The sequence below is a fragment of the Delphinus delphis genome, chromosome 2 (genome assembly GCF_949987515.2).
Source record: "Delphinus delphis chromosome 2, mDelDel1.2, whole genome shotgun sequence".
In the NCBI taxonomy this organism is placed as follows: domain Eukaryota; kingdom Metazoa; phylum Chordata; class Mammalia; order Artiodactyla; family Delphinidae; genus Delphinus; species Delphinus delphis.
Genome location: NC_082684.1, coordinates 126,220,930 through 126,230,930, shown reverse-complemented (window position 1 = coordinate 126,230,930; position 10,001 = coordinate 126,220,930). Strand labels below are relative to the sequence as shown.

At 42.6% G+C, this 10,001-nt stretch overlaps 1 protein-coding gene across 1 annotated transcript; it reads right to left on the bottom strand.

Moving 5' to 3' along the window:
* Window positions 1-572: 572 nt before the first annotated feature.
* On the bottom strand, window positions 573-7,647 carry PSMA4 (proteasome 20S subunit alpha 4). The gene is made up of 9 exons (XM_060005545.1): window positions 7,556-7,647; window positions 6,107-6,133; window positions 5,839-5,881; window positions 5,394-5,556; window positions 3,995-4,072; window positions 3,582-3,670; window positions 2,988-3,118; window positions 2,123-2,246; window positions 573-1,002 (listed from the first exon to the last, which is right to left on the bottom strand). The coding sequence occupies exons 2-9, from the start codon at window positions 6,107-6,109 to the stop codon at window positions 848-850; spliced, it is 786 nt and encodes a 261-aa protein (XP_059861528.1). The 5' UTR covers window positions 6,110-6,133; window positions 7,556-7,647; the 3' UTR covers window positions 573-847.
* Between the last annotated feature and the right edge of the window lie 2,354 nt (window positions 7,648-10,001).

Below are 10,001 nucleotides of genomic sequence, written 5' to 3'. Positions count from 1 at the left end.
CCTAGGAGAAGGACAGCTCTCCGTTTTGCTCAAATTGGGCTACAGGTTCTCCAAGATGGCAGGGGAACAAAGAATAGAAAATCACTGCACAGTTCCCACCTTTCTTTTCTTATGATGTTTACATTTCTGTCCATTTTAACATCTTATTTAAAAGTAACTGGGACTTCCCTGGTGGCGCAGTGGTTAAGAATCCGCCTGCCAATGCAGGGGACATGGGTTCAATCCCTGGTCCAAGAAGATCCCACATGCCGTGGAGCAACTAAGTCTGTGCGCCACAACTACTGAGCCTGTGCTCTAGAGCCCACGAGCCACAACTACTGAGCCCATGTGCCACAACTACTGAAGCCTGTGGCCTCGGGCCCATGCTCTGCAACAAGAGAAGCCACCGCGATGAGAAGTCCATGCACCGCAATGAAGAGTAGCCCCTGATCGGCGCCAACGAGAGAAAGCCCATGTGCAGCAATGAAGACGCAACGCAGCCAAAAAAAAAGTAACTGCAAGAGTAGCCACAGTACACATAAAGTGTGAAAAGACCACAGCCCTATTAATCCTGGTATCTTTAACAGTTACTGCTAGAGAATGTTTTCCTTCACCATTTCCATTCTTTCCAAGTTTTATTCAAAAAAAAAAAAGAGGGGGAGGGTGATTAAGATGTCCATAAAGAGTAACCATCATTACAATATTCACCTGGACAGCAATAACAAGGACCCAATTCAGTTGGTACCATCCTATTTTCCCACTAGACAAGTTAAAAAAAAAGTCAAAGCTTTCTCAATGTGGAAGAATAGGACAGCTTTTACACTGAAATGGTGCCCCAAATGAGTTATAAAATCCCTGATTTTGTCTTCTATTTATCCTTTTCTTTCTGTTCTTTTTCTTTCTTCTCACGCTCAGCTTTCGCTTCTTCTTCCTCATGTTTTTTGATCAACTGTTCCACTTCCTTTTGTTTGAGAACTCTGATGACTGTCTTTCCATTCTCTCTTGTTAGTGTGGCGATTTCCACTGGAAGCAAACACACACACTTGTAATACAGGCAGCCATACTTAGCCAAAACCCTTAATAAGCAACCACAGTTTAATCTCTTCATACCGTTTGAGCCATAGTACACCACTTTTCCAAGTTTTCTGCTGAATATAATTCATGGATACTTTCATGGAAACAAAATACCTTCGATACTGTAATGCTTTTATGAATATTTTTACTTTAATATCATCTTTATCTTCATCCATACTAACTTTCTGAGCTGCTGTTCTGTTACTTTTGCGGAAAAAGTACAACCAGCCAATTGCTCTAGCTGGCCTGACCAGAAAGAGCCAGTTTCCTCGTTAGAACCTCTGAGGGCTCAGCCAAAATCTTTAACCAGTACTTACACTTACTTTTCATGAACTTTTCAAATCTCTTTTCAAAACAAAGGCATGAAAAGCAGCTCCCATGACTATGGATGAGAAAAGCAGACTAATGCCAAAAGGAGGAGAAATTTTGAGAAGGGAAAATTGAGTAGTGCCTCCTTGAAATTAGGTAGAAGTAGACAAGAGGACAATCTGCAAGTAAATGGCATTTTTTAAAGCAACACCAGGAGCTAAGTTATCCTAAACTAAATCAATACGTTAATTTACCACAATTTTTGGAAAACATTACTTACAAATATTGTTTTATATGGTCATGTAACTTTAGTTAAATAAAGCATTTACAATTGCAAACATGGGCTTAATGTAAGAGATCAGTAGATTCAGAAGAACAGAGGGTACAACTCATGCAAATGTTGTATCTCTGGTGAAGGACACCAAACATATATAACCATATAATTACTTTCATATTCTTTATCATATGTACACATGAGCACAGATATCACTGTCAAGAAGTCGATAAGATAAAATAGCATGGATCAGATTTAACTATGAATATTGAGAACATTCAGGCTCAAGTCCTTAAGCCTGTTATGTAGTGTGGGACGGTGGCTCCAGAACTTGTCAGTGTTGACCTTGGGCAAGTCTTAGGAAATAGCTGTAAGGTCACCTAACTTATAAGGCTGCTGTTTCAGTGCACTATGATAACATGTTAAAGGCCTACTCTATCAATTCCCTCACTAAGCAAACAAATTAGAGGAGTGGACATAAATTACCTTTTTCAGCAGAGAGCTTACTAACATCCATGGTCTTATTTAGGACTTTGATAGCTAAAGCAAGAGCTGACTTCAAAGTCATTTCTCCTTCTTTGTAATCTTGTTTTAACATTGACACAGCTGCCTATAAAACATAAGGAAGAATCAACATAGAGAACTTCCTTTAAATTTTTGCCATTTTTAGGAACATGAATAATGCCTGAATTATTATTGGCATTATAACCAACATAAACAATTTTTTTTAACATCTTTATTGGGGTATAATTGCTTTACAATGGTGTGTTAGTTTCTGCTTTACAACAAAGTGAATCAGTTATACATATACATATGTTCCCATATCTCTTCCCTCTTGCATCTCCCTCCCTCCCACCCTCCCTATCCCACCCCTCCAGGCGGTCACAAAGCACCAAGCCGATATCCCTGTGCCATGTGGCTGCCTCCCACTAGCTATCTACCTTACGTTTGTTAGTGTGTATACAACATAAACAATTTTAATGGCAGGGAGGGTTGACATGGGATAGGGGTGCAAAGGAGGGATGTTGATGATCTATGAATGAATCCCAGGTATCCATGACAGAATTCAGGGCGTCTGTGAACTAGTATGTGGGAGACGGGGGAACTAGATCTTATTTTCACAACTTCTAACTGAAAATTAGCACTTCCTTTCATTATTACTGTAGGCAGTAAACCCTAGTAGTATTAGTAGTACCTGTGACTTCATCACCAATAGAAATCACAGATACTTTCATATCACATTAAGGCTGTTGCAGCTACCTTAAAATGCTGTTTACACTCATCACTACTTTAAAACTACGGCAGTTACTAGACCCTTTGCTACATTCTATAGCAACACAAAAATACTCACAGCGCTATTATTTCCAATGCATGTAGCTTTCCATCCTCCATAATTTCCGCTAGGGTCACTCTGATAGAGCTGAAAGCCATAGTGCTTATCCCAGCCAATGTAAAGCAATGAAACACCAAAGGGACGTTTTCCTTTAACAGAGAAAAAAAAAGCTAAACATACCAACAATCTAAATTTAGTGTCACTATGGTTACTTGAGCTCAGTGGCTAACCCCTCTTCTGTGAAGTTAAGCATTCATAAACTGTTCCGTGTTCTGGCCACCACAGATAAGCTCCATCAAAAATTCCACTTTTGTTTCTAGGATTTGGATGCAGCCAGGAGAGGGAATAAAGACAAAGAGGACCAGTGCTAAATTTCATCATTATGTAAAAAGCAATTTGTTTCCTGATTTGAAAATGTTATTTTGGCCTTTCAATAGTCTATTAATAAAATGTTCGATAGTCTACATAGTGGAAGCCAGTTAGTTCATGAAGTGAGAATGGATGAAAAGTGTCTACTTATTTCACTTTCAATTTCATTTTACCATCTCAAAAAGGTTATTACTCATAAAACGTTTTATCTTTTGGGAATAAAATTTCCAAAAGTTTCAGTACCTCCAAACTGCGTATAAGCTTGTTTGATATCACACAGTGCTGTGACCAACTGCTCACAAGGAATTGGCTCCTGATACTGCAATAAATACCTAGGATAAAGAAACTGGCGTATGAATAGTTTTCTCTAAAACACTCTATATACACACTCTAAGCAAAATGCCCTCTGAAAAGAAATCTCTGTCATGGGGTCAACATAATAGTCACTTATAAATAATCTAAAGGGGGAGAGTAGAGGGCATGGCAACATCTTAAAAATCATACAGTAACTAATATTTTGCAAGTTTGGTTAAAGAAAAAAACACTGTAATTTGCAATTAATAGGTTTTTAATGACTTTAATCTTTACAAAAATGAGTTCTTAGAAACATCGAAACTAATTTTACATATCATCAATTATAGTATTTATGACCATACCTTTGAGCAATGAGCCTCAGTTCATTAGTCAGAACATTAGCATCAGAAGTTATGCCTGCCACACTGCAGGCCATATCCCTTGAGGAAAAGAAAGACATTTATCTGTAAGCAGAGAAGATGTTTACCAGGGGTATTTTACAAGTTTTAGAAAGTACTAAGCTCTATTAGAAATTCACCATGCTTCCTCTCAGCTGCTACACCCTTCAGACAAAACCTATGTGTTTTATCTTTGTAGGAAACTTTCAACTTGATGTCATTCAACACATAAGATAAACAAATGCACACTTAAGTTCTTCACAAGAGATGTATTTACCATCACCACCCTGTGAACAGGGCAAGAGAATAAACACTAGGAAGCTAGGGTAAATCCCAAGAAGATTCAACCACAAAGAAGAAAAAGGTTTTGCCAGACAGGAAGACAGACTACCCCACGCTCTTGGGTAGTAAGCACTCTCACCTCCTAAGGCCTAACTTGATGGGGGTGAGGGTGAGGGGACCCGAAGGGCGGGATATTTTATGAGCCTGCCTAGGAAGCTCAGGGCTAGGCTTACAGGGAGGGTGCATTTCCTTTCTCTACTCCCCATTCCCTGAAAGCCGCCCCGGCTCTCCTACAGCTTCGACACCCTCTGGCACTGTGCCTAATCAAGCCTGCAAGCTGCTGAGGGGCCCAATAGTGACTGTGGAGGGATGACACTTTCTTGGGTGAGTGTATCAGAAAGGCCCTATAACCAGAATTCACCTGGCTCACCACTGAAGGGAAAGTCTCCAATGAGCAAATCCAGCTCTCTGCTAGCTGCAAAGCCCTGAACACCCAACTGTAACAGAAACTTCACTAAGTGTACAGAAAAGTCTAAACTTTTCCCAGACCTTCAGGAGGCCTATTCTTTGGTAAGATTCAGTATAATTCAAAATAATTCCTGAGTAACCATTATAAACAATACCTTGAGGGCCTCCTATATGCCAAACACTGTGCTAGTTTATCTCATTCATTTTATTTTATTTCATTAAACTGCCAAAACCGCTCTAGTAGGCTCTGAAGCCCAGAGAAGTTAAACAATGGGTGTGAAGTCACAGCTTTCATATTCTTTCATATTCTTTGGTGAATATGAAAGTCCCAGTTACTTTCATATTCTTTGCATTGGTGGAGCCCAGAGTTAACCCAAAGCTGTGTGACTACCAGGCCTCTTATCACTATACAACGCTGTTTCTCCACTAAGTACTTGACCCTGCACTTTAAAAGAATAACATATGGTCCTGGGCCTCAAGGAAGTTTCAAGCAAGTAAGTTAAAAGGAAAAAATTTCAGAAGTAAAAACAGAACAAACTGTTCAATTCTATCATGTCACATGGAATAGCCCTCCGAAAATATGATGAGATGTTTGCCCTAAGATTTCACTTACTCATTCAGCTTATAAATTTTTTCAGAAAAAAAGACTTCATCAAGAAGCTTGTGGATGTTACGTCTCTCTGCTGCAAGCAGAACACCATCATTTGCTAAAATTCCCAAACAGGTGCCTGCATGTCCTATAGCTTCCATGGCATATTCAACTTGGTACAAGCGACCTACAAGACAAAAGCAGTGAGAAACCAAGACTCTCTTCCTTGTTCTTGCACCACTGGTTCAAGAGAAATCAGCAACAACACTGGAGGGCTACAGACGAGAGTCCTACTTTTACTCATAGTCCTGTGATGTACATAATCAACCTGGTGATCATTACTTCAAACTACAGAAAGGATGAACAACTGAGTCTTAAAAAAAGTTTGTAGATTCCCCACCCACCCCTAAAATTCAAATACTTAAAATTTTTTTTTTATTTGAGACAGGTCAAACAATTTATATTTTACCTTCTGGAGAAAATATAGTGGTCCTGGAGTCATATCTTCGAGACTGCAAAGGAAAAACATACAAATGATTCCTCCCCACTTTTAGTAAGCCAACTCCTGTAAACCCTCAAGTCATTTTACAGAACACATCCTGGTATACAAAATTCAGAGAGTGGGAGGAAACTGGTAAGGCATCATTCCATTTCAATTTTCTCATGCAAGTCTGTAAGCTGAGTACAAGCAATACAATTTATCAGGCAACAGCTAACTGGCATGTGTATTAACTCACCATGTTTTCTGAACTTTATGATAATTCCTGTAAAAAGAAAACAGGATAATTATTAAAATGAAACTTACAATTTAAAAAGCATTTCTTGACTTGAAAAAAAAATGTTTTCTTCACTCTCTTCATTCAGCCAACATTTACGGTGCACCAGGCACTATGCCAAATGCTGGAATGCCAGCATGGGTAAGAGCAATCTCTTTCCTAAAGAGCGTACAGTCTGGTGGCCAGGTGAGGGAGAAGACACAGAAGGACACTTATAAAGCAATATGGTAACAGAGGCACTAAGGGTAGAGTGGGAAGAGGGTTGGAGAAAATCAAGAAAGTATTTTTTGCGAAACACATACAGAAAATGAGCCCAAATTAGAGATGGGAGAGGCAGAAATAAGGCTGAGAACATTTAGGTCTAAGAGGAAGAACAGGGGAAGAAAGAAGGGAAAGGCATTCCAGGCAGAGGAGAAAGCTTGGGCAAAAGGCACTGAGGCAGAATAGCTTAATGGGCGAGAGAAATTGCTGAAGTTAAAAAAGATATGAAAAAACTAAAGAACTAAGCAAGTATCCAGACCATGTAGAGTTTTGAATGCCAAGCTAAGAGGCTTAGGCTTTCTCCAGAGAATGATACGGGGTCCTGAACTATGAAGGGGAGGAGCGGGATGGTAATCTTTGGCATCTTTACTATTACTGCAAAAGACAACACTGGGGCTCAGCGTGATTTGGTGGAAAAGCCAAACTTCGGCCTCCAGAGCCAATTTTCCCAAATTCTAGAATATCGGTAATTAAAAATGTAAAGATAAGCAGGGATCAGGTCCCGAAGGCCCGCGTGCCCAGGTAAAACTATGAATGCTATCTCTTATGCAATGGGGCTCCAAAGAACGATGCTGGGCCAAAGAGCCACAGGAGCTGACCGGCATTTTAGAAAGATCGCTCTGGCTGGCGAAGAGTGGGGCAGGGTAACCAGCTATGCGGCTCCTGCAACACGCAGGTGAAAGGTAAGGCTGGCCCTGAGCAGAGCGCCAGGAGATCACAGAGAGGAGACCGCCGGGGCTTCTGATTCGCGAGAGAACACAACTTTCTCATCTCCACGCCAGACGCAGGACAACGGCCCGAGGCGAGTTCACCTGCACCTCCTTTCCCGCAGGTTCACTTTCACTACGGACTCTTAACAGTGACGGAGGCAGCCCTACAACTCTGTCCTGCCCACCGGCCCCGCGCCCGCCCCGCCGCCCGAGCGTCCCCAGCCCCGTGGTGCCTGCTCAGCGCAGAGAAGCCCGACGGCGGCCGTCCGGAGCCAGTCCCGCGGCCGGTCCATCACCAAGGAGCCGGTGCAGAGTCATCGTGTCCACGGTTCCTCGGCGGCCGCTGCAGGCCGGGACCAGCTCTGCCGCAACGCTCAGGATCCCCGCCCGCGGAGAGAGCGGCCAAGCTTCCGCGAGTGCGCAGGGGGCAAAGGCTCACCGAGGGGAGACGCTGAAGAGCCTACACGGAGCTCTTTCTCTGCGAGAGAACACGCACCACCACCGCCTGAGTGTCCGCTGCTAATATGGCCCCCGCGCGTGCGCAGAGCCACCGGCGGGGGCGGGGCAGCCGAGGACGCGGAACTCCTTCTGGGGGGCGGAGCGAGCGCCGGTTGTCCTCGTGGGAGCCGCGGAGTTGAGGTTCGGAGGCACTGGCAGGGACCCTCAGCACGATGAGGGGGCACTAGAACACGGGGAGCGGGGCAGGAAGGCCCTGGCCAAGGAGGAAGTGGAATTATAGCTCCACTGTTTGCGCTTTATTTTCACTTTCGATTTCTATTCAGCACTAAGTCATTGGCCCAGGAGAGCACTGGTGTGGGACCGCCTGTTAATTGCTTGCCTTTCCTGCCCTGTTCTCAAAACGGACCCAAGCACGTCAGACGTTACCCTTCACTCTGCCTTTTCTCACCATCTCCCTTCTTGAATCTGTCTTTCACTTTTATTGCTGATACATGCATTTTGGGGCATATAAAGCATACTATGAGGGGGTTTACACCTTTGGGAGAACTTTCACCCTAGTCTTCTCCTCTTGTCTTTTCACCTCGTTAGAAAGGATTCCCCTGACCAACGTAGTTAAAGCAATACCCTACCATCACCGTACACACACGTTATCTTTTATACAGAAATTGTCATGTTTATTTATGTGTTCATTATCCATCTCTCCTTTCCACTCTTTTTTTCATCTGGCTTCAGTCTCTGTGTAAACTATCTACTATTCATGTTTTAAGTTTCTCCGAGCTAGACGCTTGACTAGGTCTGAATTAATGTGTAGTCATTTGCTCATAGTCTCCTCGAAGAAGAGGTCCACAGGGTAGGGACTTTGTCCTCTTCATGTTGGGCAAAAACTTATTATTGACGGATCTGGGCTTTGAAAAGGAGGTAACCTGGGAACGAGTTGTGGTTTGAGGTCTCTCCTTTCATTTCTGCTTCCCAGGCACATAGGGAGGTGAGCCAAGGCAAAATGGTAAGGGCCACAGCCAGACAGGTGGTGTTCTGAAAGCATCCTTAGGTGGCAGTGTAACTTACGTAATCTCTCTGAGGATTCCTGCCACCTTAGTTCATTCTGACGAATTAAGCATTAAGAGTTTTAAATGAGAGGTAGAATTTATTAGGTCAAAAGAAGAGGGATCAGTTGAGATAAAAGAGCAGAAGTAAGAATGAGTTTAACAAGTTTGGGTGACAGAGTAGCTCAGTCTGGTCAGAGTGAAGAGACGTCAATAAAGGGAGGAAAAGAGGAAAGGCATTTTAGGCCAAACTGTAGAATGCCTTCAATGCCAGAATTTTTTCTCTGTAGGTAGTGGGAAAAGAGGATTAAAGTGATGTTTTAGGATGATGAAGCCTCATGATCTCCCATCCCACATGTTCCTCCTACAATGTGGCATGGATGCTTCCCATTGAGAGGTTTTGTGTCCCTTTCCCCTGAATCTGGGTGGGCCTGTGACTGCAACGGAAGTAACATCATATGACTTCCAAATGCAGGTCATAAAAAATAAATTTCTGTCCTGTTCTCTTGGGAAGGTGTTTCTTGGAACCCTGGCACCATGCCATGAACAAGCAGAGACCAAATGGAGAGATATTCCACCAACAGCCCGGCTGAGGTTCCAGCATGACTGGCCAGATTTGTGAGTGAGGATTCCTCTAGATGATCTTAGTCCCCCATCATTGAATCTCCCCCAGCATTGAGGTCTTCCCCACTGAGGCCCCAGGCATTGTGGAGCAGAGACAAGCTGTCCCAGGGCCTGTCTGAATTCGTGACCTGAAGAATCCATAAGATATAAAAAATTGAGCTTTCAATCTACTAAGTTTTTGGTTAAATTGTCACACAGCAATATATTGTAATGAGAGTTTTTATCTGGCCCTAATATGAAGGCTGTAAGATGGAGAGATTAAGGATAATAACACCAGAAAGTAAAGTTCTGTTGCAGTCTAGAGGGATAAAAGCCCAGACAGAAAAAGATACTTGCAAGAGTACAGTCTTTGCTGGAGGTATGGTATTGATTCCCAAATCTAGAACTGGTTTTCCTCCTCATTGGTGGAAAGAACCAAAAGACCAGCACTTGTAGACGTGCGTTCATTCTAACAGTTCATCAGACGGTTCTCTATTAAGGCTGTGCTAGGGGCCTGGCACCAAGCTAGGTTCTGAAGATAATGAAATAAATATTATTCAATGTATGCCACCAAAGAGTTTATAAACTACATTGACCTGATTGATTGGAGATAAGCTAGGGCAAACACCAAATAGTAAAATAGCAATGCAAGGCAGCCCGTATTTAAATATCTGAAGAGTTGGTCAGCAATATTTGCATTAAGATAATTCAGTGGAAGAGAATCCATGTTAGCAGAAGGAGCAAGCAAGCAGGAAATCTGTAGAGTTTCATGGTATAAGA

Excerpts from the sequence above, each read along its gene's own strand:
- PSMA4 (XM_060005545.1), bottom strand. Across the intron at positions 2,247-2,987 it reads GCATTGGAAATAATAGCGCT|GCAGCTGTGTCAATGTTAAA; the intron begins GTGAGTATTTTT and ends TATGTTTTATAG. Across the intron at positions 1,003-2,122 it reads TAAGCTCTCTGCTGAAAAAG|TGGAAATCGCCACACTAACA; the intron begins GTAATTTATGTC and ends GTTTGCTTCCAG.